We start from the raw sequence: 23,361 nt of genomic DNA on the forward strand, positions 1-23,361 counted from the left end.
TGGCATATTTTTTTTCAGTCATGTGACTCCTTCAGTTCATCACAGAAACTCAGACAGCTCAAGACACTTTTATGAGACTTTTGCCTCTGGTACAGTCAATTGCTCTGAATAAAAAACCTCTTTATGTTGAGCAATATTCCAATGTTCTTTAATGAATGTTTTACAAAGTATCAGAAATGTTTCAGAAGGGTTTTTGGTGAGTAAGGATCAGTGACGGACATTCTTTAGCCATGGGGGGATGGGTGGGGATGGGGGGTTATACTCATTCATGGATTATTCACAGACGTCTCTGGTCTCTAACCCCCGTGAATATGGGGGGAATACTGTTTATGGATCTAATTTACTCTGAAAGGCTTAAGAAAATCATGGGATAGGCCCTTAACAAGTGTTTTAAGCAGGTTCCAAGCAGCAGCCTCAGAAACTCCAGGTCTGAACATTTTTGAATCAAAGCAAATCAAAATCACAGAAGTTAAGAAAATCCATGTTTCAGACAATAACAATAAATTAATTGAAGAAATCCTCCTGCCTTGAAGGTTTCTCTGTCATCTGCATCCATCTTTGTTGCTGCTACAGTCAAAGCTTCATCTTTTTTAGTAAGTTTATGTTTTACATTATTTTCAGTTTGATCGATGTTTAAGAAAGATGAAAATAATCATTTAACAGGTTGTATCTTCAACTAACAAAAACCACTTTTGTTCTCTTTGTTTTGTAGTATTTATTCCAGACATACCTGTTTTAGAGAGATGATCTGTTGCAGTTGATGGTTTGGATGTAGACAGAACGGTTTCTGTGGTTGTTGTGGATTCAGCTGCAGATGTTGATGCAGAAGATGGTTTGGATGTTGGTTTAAGTGTTTTTCTAGTTAATCTGACATCATTTTCTGAAAAACGACAAAGCAGAAGTTTGATGAAACAAATGTCATCTGATGTATGTGAGAAAATCTATCAAAATGTGTCATTTTCTATTAGAAACAAAACTGTTTCCCACACAGCATCTGTTTATATGTGTCAATAAGTTCATATTTAGATGCATAAAATAGAAAAGAACAAACAATAGAAGTCTTTATATTTGTTAGCATATCAGTTGATGTATGTTTCAGTCTCATATTCAAAAACGTAAAGCTTCAAATATTAAAATCAAAACTTACTCTTTATAACGTTCAGTCCAACCTGAAAATCTGTTTCCTGTTGTCCTGATGTGCTGAACTGTCTGCAGGTGTAACTTCCAGCATCTTCATCTGTGATCTTCTTTATCACCAGAGAACATTTCTCTGTAAGACTCAGTCTGTCTGATTTAGATACAACATCTTTGTGAATCTTCCCGAGTTCAAACAGGGAAAATGTTTGTCCTGAATTACTGTACAGCCAGGTGATTCTGGAACATCCATCATTGAAATAATTTGCATTTTCACATTTCAAAGTGACTTCATCTCCAACTCTGACAGTCTTCTGTGAAAATGTTTGTTCTACAGTTTAGAGAAAGAGAGAAACACAAACATGTTGTGTTGATCCTTTTGATGAACATCTTAGACATTTAACATGCATGTTTAAAGAATACACTGAAGTCAATGTGGTTAGCAGCCTGCTGTCATTAGCATTAAGAACACAACAAGTCATGTTCCATGCTTTCAGAAAGGTCATGTTTGAATCTCTGTCATGTTTCTTACCTGTAAATGTGAGCATCCATGTCAGAAACAGAGGGAAGTGAAGTGATGTGAAGTCAAACATTGTTCTCTCCTCTGCTCTTCTCTGTCTCTTCTTCTCTCAGTGTTTTCTGTCAGAGGCTGAAGTCAACAACAACCCACACTCTGGACACAAATACATCAGTTTCCTGTGGTTAGTATTTCCTCCTTCAAGTCACTTCAGGTTTTTTTTCTTCTTCCTCATATTTGTTCACAGCTTTGAACAACAAGCTTCTAAATCTACATTTTCAACAAACATAAATGAGATTGAAGTGAATTCTGAATCTAAGTACATTTTTACATTTATGTTTCTTAAAAAGTAGAAATGTGGTTTTGTGTAAATGAGGTTTTAGCAGCATCACATGATCGTGTGATCTAGACTATGACTGTTTTATCTCCCAGCATTCACAGCTAACAGTGTGAGATCCGGTCTCAAGGTCTTTTGGTCCTTTTTGAAAGAAGCATTCTGATGTCAAGCTTTCTACATGTCAAGGACTTTACTGCAAAGACTTTTGGTTTTTTTAAATTTCACACATTTGCAGATCGTTTTTGTATTTGTTGATGTGAAGTAAAAAAAAAAACTTTAACTTCTATAAATACCTTTGGTTTTTATAACAGAAACACTTGTTTTATTTTATTTTATTTTTCTTTTTTTTTGGACATGAAGTCCATTAGTTACTTAGTTATGTTACTTAGTTAAGTAGTTATTTTGCCCCACTTGGAGGGGAAAGCATTAAATGAAGGAAACACTCATGGCAAGTGTAGCTGAGGCCCTCTGGCAGGAGCTGGAGCACCAGGGCCTGGAGTTAGCAGCTATGAACTGAGTCTGTCCGGAAATGTTCTGCTCCAAAGCAAATTCAAACCTACGCAGAAACAACTGGACAGACTCGGCTCTCAGCACTGACCTTGATGGAATAGAAAAAGACTTCTTGAGGGAACTGAAGCCTGATAATCTACATGACTAGGTAATCAAACTGTTTGAGCATGGATTTTGTCTTCAAATCCCATTTTTAAAGAATGAAATAAATAACATTTTATTTTCAATCTTTTGTGCTGGCTGTAGTTGCATAATGAGATTTGTTTCTAATTTGATAGTACAGTTTTTTTAGAGGCATAGAAATGGTAAAGTGGTTGAGTGGTTCAGACGTAGCACTACTGAAAACCAAGGTGTGCAATGCAAAGTCCGCCACTGATTTTCCACACATTTATTATTAATTTTCACTGGATGACACTCATCTCTATTTGTCTAGTAAAGCTGACTCTTCTGTTCCCCTCATCTCTCTCTCCTCCTGTCTGTCTGAAGGCAAAAACTGGTTAAACTTAAACTTTTTAAGCTCCATAGTGATGAAACTGAACTACTTCTTATTCCACTCTCTCCAGAGATTCAAGTTTTACTCTTTTCATTGACTCATTTTTAGTCTCCCCCTCCCCACAGGTTGAAACTTTAGGTGTCATCTTCAACAGTTCATTAGTGTTTTAATCTCAAATCAATAACGTTGTTTAGTCCTTCTATTTCCACTTAAGTAACATTAATGATCTTTGTCCCTCCCTCAATGTCCATTCTGCTTCTATTCTAGTTAACAGTCTGGTCACTTCATGTCTTGATTACTGTAATGCACTCCTCTCTGGTCTCTCTCTCTAAAAAATCTCATTAAACTCCAACTGGTCCAGATCTCAGCTGCCTGCATCATCTCCAGAACCTCGTCCTTAAGTCATATCAACACCAGTCTCTAGCAGCTGCATTGGCTTCCATTAGCCTCCAGAATCAAATTCATATTCCTCCTTTCCACCTTAAAGACAATCCATCACCTGGCTCTACCTTATCTCTCCAACCTTCTCCACATCAATACTCCTTCTCATTCTCTCCGGTTATCTTCTTCTTCTGCTCTCCGTCCCCCGGCTCGGTTTGTTACCACAGAGAGCAGAAGCTTTCAAGCACTTGGCTCCGAAAATCTGGAATTGTCTCCCTCATGACTTCCTTAACTTGGTCTCTCTGTCATCCTTCAAATCCAAACTCAACACTAATCTGTTATATTTTGCCTTTTTTTTTATATTTTGGATTTTATTGATTGTTGCGTTTTTGTACAGTATCCTTGAGTTTTTTTTTGTGCTATCCTAGGCACATACCATTGGGAGTTGGGTCATCTAGACCAGTGTTTTTCAACCAGTGTGCCGCGGCACACTAGTGTGCCGTGGGAGATGGTCAAGTGCGCCGTGGAGAAATTGCCCTCATTCACTTATCTAAAAACATTTTCCATCTCCAGGAAATCAGCTCTTTGTTCATCCAAACAGGCCCTGATAAAACACTGAGAAGTTAGGAATATAAAAGATCTTAAAATTACTTTTTCTTTGTGTTTATTTAATTCTATTAAAGACATTTTGATAAGAATCACGGTACCGCGATTTAGCTGCAGCTATAACTGTGTAAGGAAAAGCCCCGCCCCTTTAACTGTCTCCGCCAATCATTCTTGAAGGCTTAATCACATGTCATCAGTCTGACCAATCAGAAGTGGTTAAAGTCTTCACTTCTTGTTCTTAATTCTGCTGATAAAGTCGCTCAGTTCTAACAAAATACCAGCTAAAGCTCGTCTTTAGCTGGTGGTTCATCTCTTAGAAAAAAACAGCCGCAACTTCCTGCTTTTTCTGCCACAATTATCACAAAAATCCACGTGAGATTGCGCGGGGGGGGGGGGGGCGCTGTCGATCAATACAGACCATGAATTTATGCTTTTTTTTTTTTTTGGATAATGGTGTTCCGCGGGATTTTTGTCAGAGTTAAAGTGTGCCGTGGCTCAAAAAATGTTGAAAAACACTGATCTAGACCCACCAGACAGTGCGCTGAACCTTTTTCCTTCAATGATTTTTGATCTTCACTGGTGTCCATGGATTACATGAAATCTTTCCACCTTTATGCACCTTTGTCATGGTAAGAATAACACATCAATGTAAGGGTGGGGTCATAGGATAGCACAAGGCTTAAAGCACTTTTGAATAAAATGTGGCGGTGTTGTATATAAAATGCATATATTTTGCAACAGTATTGAAAAAGTACAATAACGGATGGCCCGTTTGACATGTACGCTCCGGCGCTTGTTTTTAACCTTCATGAAGCAGAGTGTTTCGGCAAAATGTTTCAGGGCGTGTGTCAACTAGCGCAGATCACTTGGTTGATGACGTATGAGGCGCCAGATGCATTGTTGGGTCAAACCACGGTTCAGATGTCACTTGTATTTGAACAGTTGGGCGTATTCTCTGTATATACAACAAATGAATCCCAAACCTTTCCCGTCAATTTCTATTGTTTCCCCTGTAATGGAATCTGCATCAGTTCATTGCACTTTACCATGGCTCCTGCTAAACAAAGTACTATGGCTCAGGATAGTTTCAACTCGGTTTTTCCTAATAAGACAATTAATTATGAATGTTATGTCTAAGGAAAATACTTTTATCAATATATGATGGCAAGGTGTGATTGTAGTAGTAGAGATAGCTCAGTGAAACGCGCGAGCCAGACGTATATACCTGTAACACGGAACAGCCAATCACATTGTAGCTGCTGCAACACAGACGGCCAATCAAATTGTAGCTTGTGTTATGCTGTCCAAGGTGACGAAATCCTTTGGTTCCGAGTTCATACCACAGTTAGAGTGAAGTCAGTCAGAAGTTATGGAAAATGCATAATAAATGTTATTTTTTTTAAGCTGAAAGTGACATTTCATAATTATAGTTTTCTACTCCTATCCTGTCTTTGCTTGGGCCAAATAACAGTCATGATCTGTTGCTCATTTCAATTTCAACCATGCTTTATTAAGATATTAACATGCAATAAATAAATAAACAGTATACAATACAAAATGTATCGAAATGTTCAACCATGTATTTAGAATTAAAGGGCATAAGGATTTAAACATTCAAAAAATGAATACAAGAACTTTAAAGATGTAAAATAAATTGAGGAAGTATTAAATATTTTTGCTTTTTCTATCAAAACTAAACAATTCAAGAATAAAAATGTACGAAAACCGTATTCACAAAATAGATTTCACAAACTGAGTTACAAATACTTTCACAATGAAGGATAACATTTGTAGTCTTCAAATCTAATCTTGGGGCTGGTAAGGCCTTCTGCTGCATCGATCTGATGTACTTTTTGGGAGCAGTAGAAGTATTTTACATCCCCAGACTGAAAAAATAAATGAACATAAGATCCATCCCTGAGGTAACGAGGCATCCCTCAAAAAAGACAGTTGTGTGTCATCTTTTTACCAGGTTTCTGCTGTTGTAGCTGCATCCCTACAATCTCCTTCACCATTTTTTCAACGTCAGTCTTAGTTAACCCTTGTGCTACCTTAGATGACCCCACCCTTACATTGACGTGTTCTCCCTACCATGACAAAGGTGGATAAAGGTGGAAAGATTTCATGTAATCCATGGACACCAGTGAAGATCACAAATCATTGAGGAAAAAAGGTTCAGAGCACTGTCTAGTGGGTCTAGATGACCCAACTACCAATGGTAAAGTGCCTAGGATAGCACAAGGGTTAGAGGAGCTTCATCTGGTTTAATGCTGGGGGGGTTCACTGAAGCAAGTGGGAGAGTCACAACTGGCACAGTGACAGTTTCACTTCCTTCAGTGAGATTATGCCACAGCTGCTGGGTCTCCAATAGTTTTACGGTAAATGATGTTCTGAGGTGGGTTACACCACACAGAGATCATTTTAATGGCATGTCTCACAGGTGGAGTCCCAGGCCAGAGTGCCAAGGCTTCCATCTCTGTTTTCATCCAGATCCTCTGCTAGGGAGAGCAGTTCCAGCTGCTAACATCTTGGTCCTAGCATGGAAGTGGTGGAGCAGCAAGCGTTGGCTGAAAGTGAGCAGGAGGAGCGGCAGACTGAGCCGGGGTTCTTCCAACAACTGCTGCAAAAATAACATGAGTTGTTTTTAAATAAAATATCATCACAAAGTCCAAATGAATGTAGCACTTAGCATTTTTGTCAAGAGTTATTGCACTGACTGTAGGTTTTATGCTGCACTCTTCTTAAAGATGGCACCGTTCTACTTTGAGATAGTTCTAAAGCGAGCAACTCTGGTGGTAGAGGAGTCTTTACTGGAGCAGAAGAAAATGAGGAAAAAAGACAGTCAGAAACAGACAGGACGCTGCAGCAGAGGAAAGCTGACAAATGATCCTCAACACCTACCTAACCTTCAAAGCACTCCATAACCTGGCTCCACTCTACATTTCTGATCTTCTTCACATTTCCATTCCCTCCCGATCTCTCCGCTCCTCTTCCTCTCTCCAACTACATGTCCCTCCTAGCTGTCTTGCCACCATGGGGGCTCCGCCCCCCAACTATGGAATTATCTTCCTCCAGATCTATGCAATAGTGACTCTGTGCCACTGTTCAAATCTAAACTCAAGACTCATCTCTTCAAAGAATCATATAGTTAATCCATTCAGTTAACACAACTTCATTTGTCTGTTTTTCTATCCTGTTTTATGTCTTTAAGTTTATTCATGTTTTACTCTGCTAATTTCTTATTTATGTTTTATTCTGTTTTTCTTATTTTTAACATTGCAGAGACCCTGGGTGACCTGAAAGGTGCTTGAAATAAAATGTATTATTATTATTATTATTATTACTAATGCCCAAATAATTTATTACAGTTCTTTGTTAGTAATTGTGCAAAACCCCTTAAAACCATGTAAGAAAACTTGCTCAGTAGAACAGGCGTGGTATGTAAATCAATGAATGAATAATTAGTTTCATTTTTTTATCTTTTGATTGACATCATGGGCTTACTTGATAATGATGTAATAATCCATGTGTAACCTTATTCTGACGTGTTAAGACGTGTACTTTTGTTGTAATTCTGCTTCTTTAAGACTGGCTTCTTTCAATCATTTTCATACCAAACCCATGCAAATAAAATAATTCTGTATTTATCCCAACGACTAACAGTGAATACCTTCAGAATCACAAAAGCAATCACACAAAACACCTGCATTAGAACAGAATGTGGCCAACCAGCAAACAGAAGAAAGGAAAAGGTGATCCTGCTTTAAGACAGAACCATCAGGTACCAGTGGCGGCGGCGGCGGCGGCAGAAGCGGCAGCTGCTAGACCTTTACTCAGTGAACCTAAAAGAAAAAAGTAAACATATGAATATCTTTCTATTTGAACAGACACATTTAAAAGTGCTTAGTGTAAAGAAAGGACTGATCTAAGACTAACATGTAGTCTTATATCAGTTTTTCAACTACTAGTACTACTACTACACAGAAACATAATCAACATGTGATGCATGACGTGTGCACGTTTGTACTGCTTAGCTGGGTTGGGATTGTTTTGTAAACACGTGGGTCCTGTCATCTTCTTCACTACATGTCCCTGCTATTTAGTAAAAGAATTAAGAAAACAGGTTGGAATCAGAAGTAGTAAATAACACTGCAACAGTATTACCAGTTATGGAGAGACAGAAAGCATCATTCTCTCCAACTGTTCATCATCAATTATCTCTAAAGAAGACACTGAAAAGATGGGAAACATCATTTTCTAACATAACCCATGCAGGGAAAGTCAAGCAGGTTCAAGCTTTAGCTTATGTGGTGAAAGACAAATGAAAGCAGCGCGTCATAGAAACCTTAAAGTGACAGACAGCAGTTCTCACAAGCAGAATTATGATGTAATTAAATGCGGTTTATTAAACATTCGATCCATTTCCTCCAAGTCCCTCTTAGTCAATGAGTTGATCATTGATAACGACCTTAGTCTTTTAGCCTTAATAGAAACTTCCAACAGGATGACTATGTTAGATTGAATGAAGCAACCCCCCCCACTTATGCTAACTATCAGAAATCCAGGATTTCGGGGAAAGGAGGTGGTTTGGCAGTAATATCACAGTCTAGCTTACTTCTCAGCCCTAAAGTTAAAAATGCTTATAATTCATTTGAAAGCATTATATTGTCTATAAATCACCCAAACAGGAAAACTCGAAAACCTGTTTTACTCATAATTATTTATCGCCCCCCCGGCCCATATTCAGAATTTTTAACTGAGTTTTCCGATTTCCTATCGACTATTGTCTTAGATTCTGATCAAACTATAATAACAGGGGATTTTAATATTCATGTTGATGACCCCAGTGACTGTCCAGGAAAGGCTTTTGCAGCTTTATTAGATGATGTTGGTTTCACCCAAAGTGTGAATGAACCCACTCACTGTCATAAGCACACCCTGGACCTTGTTCTAACCCATGGTATAGAGATCAGCCAGCTGAGTGTCCTTCCTCTTAACCCCATCATTTCTGATCACTTTCTGATTACCTTCCAGTTTACACTGGAACATCCTTCTGCCCCATTGAATAAGAAACAGCTTAGAAGAACCTTAACTGACCGTTCTGTGTCTGAGTTTAAACACACAGTTCAGCCAGTACTTAGTGATATTCTGAGAAAATACTCTGAGACCAGCTCCCATAGTATCAGTCCTAGTATAAATGACCACTTTGTTAATGATGCCTTACAAGCCCTCAGGAGTACACTCGATGTTGTTGCCCCCTTGAAACCTAAGTTCGTCAGACAAAACCGAGTAGCACCGTGGTTTAACGCTGAAACTCGTTCTCTTAAACAAGAAACCCGTAAGTTGGAAAGAGAATGGCGCCGCTCCGGTTCAGAGCAGTCTCTGGATATCTGGAAACATAGCCTATTAAATTATAAAAAAGCTATGCGTAGAGCTAGAAGCCAGTACTATTCAACCTTAATATCAGAGAATGGAAACAATCCAAGATTTCTTTTTAGCACTATTGCTAAATTAACTCACAGTCAGAGCTCAGTAGAACCACATGTTCCTGTTTCTCTCAGCTCTGATGATTATCTTACATTTTTCGATAGTAAAATCTCAAATATTAGACATAAGTTAAATCAAGTTATTCCTACTATCAGCCCAGAACAGGCTGAAGCAGTTGAAATGGAGGCATCCATAGAAACCTCTGTAACATTAGACTGCTTCACTATTGTGGATCAAGCGGAAATAAATATGATGATAAATACCTCTCTGGAAACGGGTTACGTGCCACAGTCTTTTAAATATGCAGTTGTTAAACCTCTTCTGAAAAAGCCCAGTTTGGATCCTAGCATCTTGGCCAACTATAGACCGATATCAAACCTGCCCTTTATTTCTAAAATCCTAGAAAGAGTTGTAGTTAAGCATCTTTACTGCCACCTACAGGACAACGGCCACTTTGAAGACTTTCAGTCGGGGTTTAGACCTCACCACAGTACGGAAACTGCATTAGTTAGAGTCTCTAATGACTTGTTATTGGCCTCAGAAAAGGGACTACTTTCTATTCTGGTCCTATTGGACCTTAGTGCAGCCTTTGACACTATCGACCACAGTATCTTACTCCAAAGATTAGAGCAGGACATAGGGATCAGAGGATCTGCTCTCCAGTGGTTTAAATCCTATCTGTCCGATAGGTATCAGTTCGTTAATGTAAATGGCCATTCCTCTCAGTGCACTCGAGTCAACTATGGAGTCCCACAGGGCTCAGTCTCCCTACCATGACAAAGGTGGATAAAGGTGGAAAGATTTCATGTAATCCATGGACACCAGTGAAGATCACAAATCATTGAAGAAAAAAGGTTCAGCGCACTGTCTTGTGGGTCTAGATGACCCAACTCCCAATGATAAAGTGCCTAGGATAGCACAAGGGTTAAACAATGGGTAAATTGTTTTTTATCACATGTTTTTAATATGGTGCCTCTTCTGTTTTTAGTGTTTAAGTTTTTTTGGTTTTGTGTTTTGTTTGTCCGCTCATCATGGGGCTCACTCGGTGTGATTGACTTATCAAATGCAGGAGCGGACTACTTCTTTTCTATTTTGTTTGTCATTTCTTTGTTAAAGTCACTTCCCCTCATCTATATTGGACATTATTTTTTATAAGTGCCGAGGGTGCTGTGCATCACAGTTTTCTTGCATGTTCAAATTTTTTTTATTATTGGTTTTGCATCTATTGTGATTTTCTTTTCTGCACATTTGCTGTGGTGTCACCGGTATGGTATTGGACTGCAAATAATGATCCTGTGTTAATAAAACTTTGACTTGTTTCACGGCAGTTATCATTTTTCTCGGTGCAATATTTGTCCTGTTTATTTATTTATTTTTTACTTACATCAAACTTTAGCTTGTGCACTTGTGTTTTAACAGCAATCGGATCGAATCTGGCCGCAAAATATTTGTTGTTTTCTCTTCCTGTATGCTCTGTCAGGATCCGGTTGCGGACACAAACACAGGATGCAGGAATGCAGAAGCAAAGTCTTTAATCCAGCACTGAACTGACTTATAACCAAGGCTAGAGTTCTCAGTAGACTCGAGAGTCAACACAAAACAATCTCGTAATGAGTGGAGGAAACACACAGACTATATACACAGGTGGACTGATGACATGAGTGAACACAGGTGTAGCCAATAAGATGACAGGTGGAAGAGAAATGTAACTGCAATTCAAAAACCCAGGAGACAAAGAGCTAGAAACAGGATAACAAACTGAACACAATTACACACCCACCCTCAATACCCCACATGCTCTTCCCGTAAAATCCTAACTACTAAGAGGATGTGGAAACAGCGCCCCCAAAAACTTAATAGTGGTGAAAAAGTATATTACTTCCGTAGTGTTAAGAACTAGAAAAAAAGAGGAAAAAGTCCCACTTTCTGGCCCAATTTACACTGCATGGTTCAAGTGACCCAATTCTGATTTTTTCCCTCTCATGTGGCACAGATCGGATATGACCGGTGAACGTGTAAGCAGGAAAAAAACGCATGGATTCCGTTTTTCTCAGATCGGATTCAGGCCTCATTCATGTGGAAATAAATTGGATACAAATCGGATACGTGCATTTGCGTGTGCAATGTAAACAGACAAATTGGATATTCACCAGTAAATGCGAGTCGTACGTTAGTGACATCAACTCATGACGCCACCAACTGAGTTCACATGACTTATTATAGGTGCTTTTGTGCGCTGATTTTGCTCTTCGGGGACCGCTGGAGCCCCATCAGCTGTTATCTTTCAGCTTCAGGCTTCAGACCGTAGTCCGGAACTGCTGTTATTTCCGGTCCGGTCCCGGTCAGGACGCAAACGGTAACTAATCAAGCGGGACACCGTTGCTCTGGAACAGGCTAGAAGCCGTTTATTTCTTTGCTTGGATCAAACTGTTAGTACAGTACAACGTCTGCAAACACATCCTCATTTAAAACTCAGAGTACATAAGCCGGCCGAACAAAAGATAAAGATAACTTCAAAATGTGGTCATCAATGGAGTCAAGGAGAAGCAGGCAGGTCTCCAAAGACTTCTTCATCATTCTGCTCCTTTGAGAAACACAGAACTGATCACTTTGACTCTTTGTTCTACTTTATAAGAACAGAATATGAACTCAGCTCATGTTTCATGGAAAAAGTCAGAATCAGTCATAGTCTGTGTCTGTAACAGTTTCATGTGTTTGTGTTGTCACCTTGTGTTCTGGTCCATGTGCAGACTGATGCAGTGATGACTGAGAGTGCTGCTAAACCCACAGGAACATAGATGATCCTCCACCAAACACCTTCAAGGAGAATCAAACCATTCAGAACATTTTCTCAATAAAATGGAACACAAACATCATCACCACTTTGATGCTTCCATCAAGCACAGCAGCTCTACTTGCAATCTTTAAGGAAGGCTAAAAACTGAATCATTTTATAAATTCCAAAGCACATTAAAACATTAAAATGATGCTCTGTCTGTTTTGGTGGTGGAAGGAGTTCTTCAAGCAGATGGAGGAACCTCAGGAGGAAGAGCAGCTAAATACTGAGTGATTAGCTGTTGGTTCAATTCTGAACCTTTTCTGTGTTTAAGCATCTCATTTATTCTCTGATGATTTCATAAGTGTTGAAGTTTACCGATGAGACAAACTCCTCATAAAGTAACTAGTGGTATCTTGTTAAACAAGTAACTAGATCATGATTTCCATGTCAAGAGTCATTTTATGTTTGACTGGAAGTTTGAGCAAAAAGAAGGACTTAGTCTTTTGATTGACAGGTGAGAGTTGAACCCTCAGCTTTAAAACATTCTCACTGGGTTTCTTCTGACAACAATGTAATAAAAATGTGTCATTTTCTATTGTAAACATTATAAAAAAACTGTTTCTCACACAGCATCTGATTATACTTGTCAATATCAATAATTTCACGTTTAGATTGAACAATAGAAGTCTTCATATTTATCTGCATATCAGTTGCTGCATGTTTCAGTCTCATATTCAAAAATTTAAAGCTTTAAATAATAAAATCAAAACTAACTCTTTATTAAGTTTAGTCCAACCTGAAAATCTGTCACCATGTGTCCTGATGTGCTGAACTGTCTGCAGTTGTAAATTCCAGCATCTTCATCTGTGATCTTCTTTATCACCAGAGAAAATTTCTCTGCAAGACTCAGTCTGTCTGATTTAGATCCAACATCTTTGTGAATCTTCCCAAATTCAAAAAGGGCAAATGTTCGTTTGGTTGAATTACTGTACAGCCAGGTGATTCTGGAACATCCATCACTGAAATCATTTGCATTTTCACATTTCAAAGTGACTTCATCTCCAACTCTGACAGTCTTCTGTCTGAATGTTTGAGCGTCTACAGTTTAGAGAAAGAGAGAAACACAAACATGTTGTGTTGATCCTTTTGATGAACTTCTTAGACATTTAACATGCATGTTTAAAGAATACACTGAAGTCAATGTGGTTAGCAGCCTGCTGTCATTAGCATTAACCCTTGTGCTATCTTAGATGACCCCACCCTTACATTGACGTGTTCTCCCTACCATGAAAAAGGTGGATTAAGGTGGAAAAATTTCATGTAATCCATGGAAACCAGTGAAGATCACAAATCATTAAAGAAAAAAGGTTCAGCGCACTGTCTAGTGGGTCTAGATGACCCAACTCCCAATGTTAAAGTGCCTAGGATAGCACAAGGGTTAAGAACACAACAAGTCATGTTCCATGCTTTCAGAAAGGTCATGTTTGAATCTCTGTCATGTTTCTTACCTGTAAATGTGAGCATCCATGTCAGAAACAGAGGGAAGTGAAGTGATGTGAAGTCAAACATTGTTCTCTCCTCTGCTCTTCTCTGTCTCTTCTCTCAGTGTTTTCTGTCAGAGGCTGAAGCCAACAAAACTACAGAAATACATCCATTTCCTATGGTTAGTATACCCTCCACTATGTCACTTCAGAAGTTGTCTATCAAGTAAGGCCATAACATTTTTTTTTACTCTCCTAATTATAGGAGAAAGTCAGGAGTCTTCCTCTCCTCTTGTCTGCTATTGCATCCTCTTTCACAGTCATCACTTACATTTGTTCAGCTGTCTGTTTTTTGTCAGACAGAAAGTGTTTTCTCTTCAGATCTCCAGCCCTTTGGTTCTAATCCTGTTCTTGTTTCCTAATCCTGGTTGGACCTTGATCTGTTCTGGAATCTTTCCTCTCTGTCTTCTCTCTGCATCACTGCTGGTCTTGTGAGAAAAACCCTGGTTCTGGATTGTGAGAACTGTTGGTGGATGAGGTCTTGGAACTTCATGACAGGTTCTGAATAAAATACAAAGTCAGCTGATTTGGGGTTTATGACTTCAACCAAATACAATAAAAACAGAATAAATAATTTATGACAAGAAAGCTCTTTTTTTAATCCTCTCACCATGTTCCAGGAAATCTCATTTATTGATTGTTATTTGACCACGCGCACTGCAAAAACGGACGCTTAAGAAGTAAAAAGACTTGTTTTCAGAAAATTGTCTTATTTTGTGTCTTGCAAAAAAAGTAATCTTATCAAGACAGTTTTTTTCACAGCAAATTGATCTTAGTTTAAGAAAACATGTTGTCAGGACCAGGTCTTGAGGACCAACAAAATATGACAGACCCAGGAGTAAGAACTTCAGAGTTTATTTGAGGATCAGAGCAGGCAGGATGATGGCTGAAACTTGACACCAGAGGGAGCTGAGGCAGACTTGTGGGTGATGAGGAATGAGAGGAGGAGGGGAACGGAGCAGAGTCCAGAGCCGGTCTAGGAATGAGGAAGTCCGTGAACACAGAGTTTTGTAGATGAGGAATGTCTTACTGCTTGGTATCTTGAGAGAGGACTTGGCAGTGAGAAACTGGAGGTCGCAGGCAGGTAGGTTGATTGTTGGAAGCTTGGGGCAGGCAGGCAGGCAATCTGAGAGCGTGGAGCAAAAAGCAGGCTTGCAGACAGACTGAAACCACAAAGCATGAGTAAGCTGGGAATCAGGCAGAAGACTTGACGTTCCAGCAGTGAGTGGAGTTGCATGGCAGCAATATATACTCAAGTGAACAGGTGGAGTGAATCAGAGGTGACGAGCAGCAGCTGGGGGGGGCAGGGCAGCTGCTGTCATGACAGTACCTCCTCTTCAACGACCGGCTCCAGACGGTCGTGCGGGTTGATCAGGATGGTCTCTATGGAACTCCGCGATCATGGTGGGGTCGAGAACAAACCGAGCAGGGACCCAGGAACGTTCCTCCGGGCCATAGCCCTCCCAATCCACCAGGTACTGCAAACCCCTTCCACGACGACGAGAACGGAGCAGCCGTCTCACGGTGTAGGCAGGACCCCCGTCGATGTACCGAGCTGGAGGCGGGGCATTGGCAGAGGGAACAAGGGGACTGGTCCTAACCGGCTTCACCTTGGAGACATGGAAAGTGGGATGTATGCGGAGGGGTCTGGGCAGGCGTAGACGAACAGCAACTGGGTTGACCACCTTGGAGATAGGGAAGGGTCCAACAAACCGCAGCGCCAGCTTCCTGTTCTCCAGACGGAGGGGAAGATTAGCAGTAGAAAGCCATACTTTTTGGCCCACCTGATAGGAAGGAGCTGCAACTCTTCGTCTATTGGCAGCAGTACGGTAGGTCTCCACAGTCCTCAGGAGAGTCTGCCGGGCCCTGCGCCAGGCCTGCTGACATCTCCGGACAGAAGCGTAGGCTGAGGGAACAGAGACCTCACCCTCCTGGGAGGCAAACAGAGGGGGCTGGTACCCATACACCACCTTGAAGGGAGACAACCCTGTGGCAGATGAAGGAAGAGTGTTATGGGCGTACTCCGCCCAGATGAGGTTACGGGACCATGAAGCCGGCTCTCGGGTGCAGAGGAGGCGGAGGCTAGTCTCCAACTGCTGGTTAAGCCGTTCAGATTGGCCGTTAGACTGTGGATGGAAGCCAGAAGATAAACTCACAGACACTCCCAGTAGGCGACAGAACTCTGCCCAGAACTTGGCTGTAAATTGGGGACCTCTGTCCGAGACGATATCCCTGGGAATGCCGTGGATGCGAAATACATGGTTGAGAAGGGCCTCAGCAGTCTCCTTAGCTGTAGGGAGTTTAGGAAGAGCAATGAAGTGCACCATCTTTGAAAACCGATCCACCACGGTTAGGATAACATTCTTCCCGTCAGATGGTGGAAGCCCTGTGACGAAATCCAAAGAGATGTGGGACCAGGGTCTTCCAGGGACTGACAGCGGTTGTAGCAACCCAGCGGGAGGGGATGTAGAAGCTTTGACTTGAGCACACTCTGTACAAGCAGAGACATATTCAGTGATGTCTTTTCTCATGCTTGGCCACCAAAACCTCTGTCGGATAATAGCAAAAGTTCTCCTCTGACCAGGATGGCAAAACATGCGGGATGAATGGAACCATTGTATTACCTTTGCTCTGAGGTTATCTGGAACATAAATACATTCTGTGGGACAGGCTGACGGAGACTGGAGCCCTGATTAGCAGATCGTACCTCCTCCTCAATATCAGTATTTATTATTGCTAGTCGAGCAGAAACTGGCAAGATGAATTCCGGAGTCTCCTCCCGTGATGGGCAGGCATCCCTTCGGGATAGTGCGTCAGCCTTCGTGTTCAGAGAGCCTGGTCTATAGGAAAGAGAGAAATCAAACCGGTTAAAAAACAAAGCCCAGCGGGCTTGGCGGGAGTTAACTCTCTTGGCTGTTCTCAAGTACTCCAGATTCTTGTGATCTGTGAACACGACGAAAGGAGTTTCAGACCCTTCTAGCCAATGACGCCATTCCTCCAGGGCGTCCTTGATGGCCAGCAACTCTCTATGCCCGACGTCATAGTTCCTCTCAGCACTAGACAAGCGGCGGGAAAAGAAAGCGCACGGGTGGACCTTATTGTCCTGGCTCCGCTGAGAGAGGATGGCGCCAATCCCTGTGTCTGAAGCGTCTACTTCTACAATAAACTGCCTACCTGGGTCAGGTGTAATCAGAACAGGAGCTGAAGTAAAACGGTACTTTAATTCCTGAAAGGCAGACTCCGCTTCCTGGTTCCAGGAAAATGTCCTTTTGCATGAAGTCAAAGCATATAAGGGTGAAGCAATCTTACTGTAGTTCTTAATGAAGCGCCGGTAGAAGTTAGCAAATCCAAGAAACCGTTGAAGTTGTTTACGGTTCTCGGGTTTCGGCCACTCCAATACTGCCTGCACCTTTTTAGGATCCATCTTGACCCTCCCCTCTGAGATGACCAGCCCCAGGAACGAGGTAGTAGTGACATGAAACTCACACTTCTCTGCTTTGACATAAAGTTGGTTTTGTAGTAGTCTGAGAAGGACCTTGCGTACATGCTCAGTCTTAGAACGTGAGAAGATCAGTATGTCATCCAGATAAACGAATACGAAGTGGTTAATCATGTCTCCCAATACATCATTAACAAGGTTTTGAAAAACAGCCGGGGCATTAGTTAAGCCAAATGGCATGACCTGATATTCAAAGTGGCCTGAAGGCGTGTTGAAAGCTGTTTTCCACTCATCCCCTGCCTTGATCCGGACCAGATGGTAGGCGTTGCGTAGATCCAACTTGGTGAAAATACTGGCACCCTGGAGAAGTTCAAAGGCAGATGACATTGGGGCAGAGGATAGCGGTTACGGATAGTGATCTCATTGAGCCCTCTGTAATCAATACATGGTCTCAGGCCCCCGTCTTTCTTCTTGACAAAAAAAAACCAGCCCCAGCAGGAGAGGAAGACGGCCTTATGAGTCCAGCAGCCAGCGACTCCTTGATGTAAGTGTCCATGGCTAGCCTTTCAGGAGCCGAGAGCGAGTATACATGGCCTCGGGGAGGTGATGTGCCTGGTAGAAGTTCAATGGAGCAGTCATATGGACGATGAGGGGGTAGAGCAGAGGCTTTTAACTTGTTGAATACTTCTTTAAGGTCATGATAAACAGCAGGTACTTTGGTGAGATCTGGGTATTTGTCACCTGTGGTCCTGTTACGATCTGAGGACGGTGGTGTTTCCATAGCGCCTAGACAGTTATTGTAGCAGCCAGTATCCCAAGTCAGGATCCGACCTGACCGCCAATCAACCTGCGGATTGTGTTGTTGCAACCAGGACAGACCTAAAATTACATTAATGTCAGTATTTTTGAGAACATGAAATCTGATAAACTCAAAATGATTGTCCATTTGCATCTTCAATGGTTCAGTAACCAGATGACCGTTGGTTATGACGTGGCCATCAATGGCTTTGACACTCAAATGCTTCTGCTGAGGGAAAACGTTGACACCCCACTTGTTAACAATTTCCTCTGACATGAAATTACTGTCTGCCCCAGAGTCAATTAGTACAGTTTCTGAGTGTACCTGATTCCGGACATGAAACATAGCTTTAGTCCTTGGGTTAGGTTGGAAGGAGGATGATAGAGAAAGGCTCACACACGTCTCCTTCTTCCGTGTGGAGCCAGACCTTTTACTGGACAGTTCTCAATACGGTGATCGGGAGCAGCACAGTAGAAACAAAGATTCTGCTGGAATCGACGGTCCCTCTCCTCTTTGGAGAGCTGTGTGCGACCCAACTGCATAGGCTCCTCCATGTTGGATCCTGAAGTCGAAGAAGGCCTAGGACTGAAACGTGACCGGGGTTCATGATAAATTCTAGGGTTAAGTGCATTGTGTCTCTCCCTTCCTCTCTCCTGAATGCGTCTGTCAATGCGGGCTGCCAGTGACATCAAATCATTGATCCGTCTTGGGAGTTCCCGTGCTGCCAATTCATCCTTAACGCACTCCGCCAGTCCCTCATAAAAAATGTCATAGAGGGCCTCCTCATTCCATGCACTATTACACGCTATGGTTCGAAAGCGTATAATGTAATCGTCAACAGTCTCTTTACCTTGACGTATCTTTGCAAGTTGGCGTGCTGCCTCCCGATGGGGTTTCACAGGGTCGAAAATTGCCTTGAGTTCCTCTGAAAACTGTCTGTAAGAAGAACAGATGACAGAATCCCGAGCCCACTCAGCGGTAGCCCATTGAGCTGCTCGACCAGTTAACAATGAAATAACATAGGCAACCTTTGATCTTTCAGAAGAGAAGGCAGATTCCTGTAGCGAGAAATTTATCTCACATTGGCAGAGGAAGGTTCTACATGATGCAGGATGTCCGTCATATTTATCAGGAGGATTAATCTTGATTTCATTAACAGGTTGCACAGTGATAGAAGTAGGATCTCTTAGGGAGATGCTCATGGCAGAGAGTCTTTCAGTAATTTCACGCAGGCTGGATGTAAATTCAGCCATCCGCATGTCATAATTATTAAAAGCTCCTTCTACCTGAGCCTGGAACTCCTGGGCCGTCTTTGGGTCCATGTTTGGCTGGAACGTACTGTCAGGACCAGGTCTTGAGGACCAACAAAATATGACAGACCCAGGAGTAAGAACTTCAGAGTTTATTTGAGGATCAGTGCAGGCAGGATGATGGCTGAAACTTGACACCAGAGGGAGCTGAGGCAGACTTGTGGGTGATGAGGAATGAGAGGAGGAGGGGAACGGAGCAGAGTCCAGAGCCGGTCTAGGAATGAGGAAGTCCGTGAACACAGAGTTTTGTAGATGAGGAATGTCTTACTGCTTGGTATCTTGAGAGAGGACTTGGCAGTGAGAAACTGGAGGTCGCAGGCAGGTAGGTTGATTGTTGGAAGCTTGGGGCAGGCAGGCAGGCAGGCAGGCAGGCAGGCAGGCAGGCAGGCAGGCAGGCAGGCAGGCAGGCAGGCAGGCAGGCAGGCAGGCAGGCAGGCAGGCAGGCAGGCAGGCAGGCAGGCAGGCAGGCAGGCAATCTGAGAGCGTGGAGCAAAAAGCAGGCTTGCAGACAGACTGAAACCACAAAGCATGAGTAAGCTGGGAATCAGGCAGAAGACTTGACGTTCCAGCAGTGAGTGGAGTTGCATGGCAGCAATATATACTCAAGTGAACAGGTGGAGTGAATCAGAGGTGACGAGCAGCAGCTGGGGGGGCAGGGCAGCTGCTGTCATGACACATGTCTTAGACAACAATTTTTTTTTATAATATTTGAATTTTCGGTAAGATCAATTTTCGGGACCTCATTGGCAGGTTTGGTTTTTGTTGCTCATTTAAAGAGCATTTTTGATTAAATTCTAGAGCACTTACATTCTGACCAAAGTAGGGTCCGAGGGCCAAATTTGGCCTGCCAAATTTGTTTATGTAAAACCCCTCAACCTCCTGTCCATTGTCTATGGCAGGGGTGGCGAACACGCGGCTCTCGAGCCGCATGCGGCTCTTGGACAATGAGCGTGCGGCTCTTTGCGTCTCGTCATATTTTCCATATCCTGTGCCTAATTTCATAATTTTTTCCCTCTTAAACCACACTCAAACCATCAGAGGGTATTAAAATAAATAATTATTAATAAAAGTAATTTGGCAGTGTGTGTGTGTGTGTGTGTTTGATTCTGCTCCCAACACATACGTGACCGCCAATCATTTGCGCGGGTTGCGCCCACTGCCGGAACATATAGATAAAGATTTATGTGCGTGCAGACTGTTACCATCATGGTGAAAATGGTGAAATTCAGAGTATACAGATAAACACAGGATGTTTCTGGAAGAACGGGAAGATTCTTACTTTTTACTGAACAGAATAGCGTCACGATGTTTTTCATTATGAGCTTTTGGGAGCAGTAACATTGGTCATGGCAGAAAAGAACAAAACGTATCCCGGAGAAAATGAAAAACTTCCTGATCTGACACAAATTGTCTCCTTTATTAACAAGTTGAAGCTTTTCAAAGTGTACATTCAAAACGGCAATCATCTCACTTTCCTTCTTTGCGGAGGTCACAGCAGAAAGCTGCAATCAGAATGAATGAAGCGCAGAACGTGACGCTGCTTGCGCAACTGGACGGACACGACCGCAGATCACTTTTCTCATGGATCCTTTAATGCAAAGACTGACTCCCTGAGATCCCTACTTGTCACTGATGAGGCAGCGAGAGAACCGGAGATAAATGAGCAGAAATCTCTTTGAAAGAAGGCCCTGTTATAATTTGGAGAACAGACATCGGTCCGTTCTGACCGACACTCACGTAAAGGAGCTGATCAGAGCAACTTACTCTATCAGAGAGGCGACAACTGGCCTGGGGCTTAGCCCCGCCTTCTGCCCCTAAGACTCATGGGAAGGGGGGATTTTCAGTGTAAAACCATGGCTGTGTCCGAATTACAGCCCTAACCACTATATAGTGCACTATATAGTGCGGTCGCCATTTTGTAGTGCTGTCCGAATCTACAGTTCAAAAATCATGTGCACTAGAAATTTCCCAGAATTCTCTACGAAAAACCAGTGTGGATCGATGCTCACTCGATCGGCGAATATTGCCCAGAATGCACTGCGTTCATACCAGAATGCATTGCGTGTGACCCACAATACACTGCGCTTGAATTATTCGAAGATGGCGGACGGTTGCGCGAGAAAGAGGACTTAAAAATGTAAGTATAATTAAAAGTATAAAGTATCTGTTGTAAAATATATTTGTAAATACGTAAGATGATGTGTTTAATATGTTATATTCCTCAATCAACTATCTACATTGTTTGGAAGCTCATCAATTTCGGTAATGCTAAAGCTAACGCTAGCGCAGGGGTCGGGAACCTATGGCTCGCGAGCCATATATGGCTCTTTTGATGGTCACATGTGACTCGCAGACAAATCTTTAATTATACTTGTTTTTTTTTCATTAGACCAGTCCTTCTCGTGTGCGATGCGATGCCAGAGCGCGCAAGTAGTAGCGGTGCTTAGAGAGAAAAATCTGCGCCAGCGCTATCAGTTTACAATTGTCTATTATTTCACAGAGTTTGTACCACCCGGAAACCTGTGAATTGCCGTGCCTAAAACTGCGCGCTCCCGTCTCTGAGAGAGCGCGCAGATGCGGAGACGGGATGTGTGAGGGAGAAAGCAGAGGGTGGGGCTGAGGTGTTGTGGGGACAGGCAGCAGGTGAATCGCGCAGGGATTGTAAAAACGTAAAACCCGCTGCCCGTCACTCACTGCAGCGTGTAAGTGTGTGTTGGGCTCCGCCTCTGCATGTGAGCAGTCTGTCTCACATGTACAGAACATTCAGACCTATGATCACGTTTAAAGTCTCAACGCCTGCATGAAGCTGAAACTCACCACGTAAACCAGACTAGACCATCAGCAGAACTACCACGAGAAATACTCATCATTTATTAGCAACAGCATAATGATGTTATTAAAAAGAATCCACAGACTTATTGTACTTTAAAATTGTTGAAATTAAATCAAATGCACACATTCATTTGTATATTTAGTTTTAAACAAATTGTCGCGGACTGAGTTGGATGGCTGTTGGGCCGCGTTAAAAGTTCTGGAGTTCATTGAACGCGTCAAGCAGAGATCTGATTGGCTCTCAGTTCTGTCGCTCAGCCTGTTGTTAGGTAGTTTGGACCAATGGGGTTCAGCTATGGGCCGAATAAGGGAAATGGGAGAGCTGGAGCGGGAGCAGGGGAATATAAATTTGGGAGAGGCTCTCTCGTCTCGGCGGGAGAGATTCACGAGTTGCTGAATTAATTGTACAGCGTTTGTTGGGGTCTGCAATAACCAGAATAAAGAACCTTAAAAGAGGTTAAGTCTCCGTGCCTCAGTGTGGGAAAGGGACACTACATTATTGTATGGCTCTTTTGAAATGACATTTCAAAATATGTGGCGTTCATGGCTCTCTTGGCCAAAAAGGTTCCCGACCCCTGTGCTAGCGCGAATTAGCGCCGAATGCTAAAAACAAACGCTGTTGATATTACATAAAAAAACGAGTGAGTTCTAACCGTAGTAATAAGTTATTAACACATTTTTTAAATGTGTTTATATATGTAGGGACTGACGAGGGTGAGGAAAATCTGATCCATCTTTGGATGGAGAAAGATAGCCTGTTTGTTATCAGGCAAGCTTGTGCCAGATGGGAGTAAGAGACACTTGATCAGATTTGTATTTATTTATCATTAAACTGTAATCGTTGTCATGTTGGGGTAAAGGTTGTTGTTGAAAGAGGAGAGGAGGAAAGAGCACGAAGGGACAAAGAGTGACAGGAGAGTCTGTTAAGCTTACCAGAGTTTAAAATATTGTTCACAAAACGTAACGTTGTCGTTGTTTTTGCAATTTGTTTAATAAATGCAGTAACAAAAATGAATTATTTACATGCATTATTTAAATCTGAGCCATTTTTAACAATCTCAAAAGAATTTTCATATAAATATCAAATGTACATATTTACATTTTCGTTTTATGTTAACATTTATTTTTATACATCTTAACAATAATCCTGGTCTTCTAGAGTCATGTGTGTCACAGTTGGAGCTGAAAGGAATGCA

General features: G+C 41.9%; 1 protein-coding gene across 3 annotated transcripts in view; it reads right to left on the reverse strand.

Annotated features, from left to right (window-relative positions):
• The window catches only part of LOC105357688 (uncharacterized), a 35,098-nt gene that overhangs the window by 4,283 nt on the left and 7,454 nt on the right, over positions 1 to 23,361 (reverse strand). Inside the window, exons 1-9 of one of the 3 annotated variants that reach the window (XM_078950150.1) lie at positions 15,942 to 22,755; positions 14,057 to 15,772; positions 13,753 to 13,881; positions 13,041 to 13,342; positions 12,193 to 12,282; positions 6,696 to 12,049; positions 1,667 to 6,598; positions 1,148 to 1,465; positions 731 to 880 (exon numbers count right to left, since the gene is read on the reverse strand). In XM_078950150.1, coding sequence (XP_078806276.1) covers positions 731 to 880; positions 1,148 to 1,465; positions 1,667 to 1,727 — 529 coding nt within the window. In that variant the 5' untranslated portion in view covers positions 1,728 to 6,598; positions 6,696 to 12,049; positions 12,193 to 12,282; ... (2 more) ...; positions 14,057 to 15,772; positions 15,942 to 22,755. The other 2 variants (XM_078950151.1, XM_020700072.3) reach the window with 2 other exon arrangements.

The sequence above is a fragment of the Oryzias latipes genome, chromosome 7 (assembly GCF_053564925.1).
Source record: "Oryzias latipes strain Hd-rR chromosome 7, Olatipes_Hd-rR_3.1".
Taxonomy (NCBI): Eukaryota; Metazoa; Chordata; class Actinopteri; order Beloniformes; family Adrianichthyidae; genus Oryzias; species Oryzias latipes.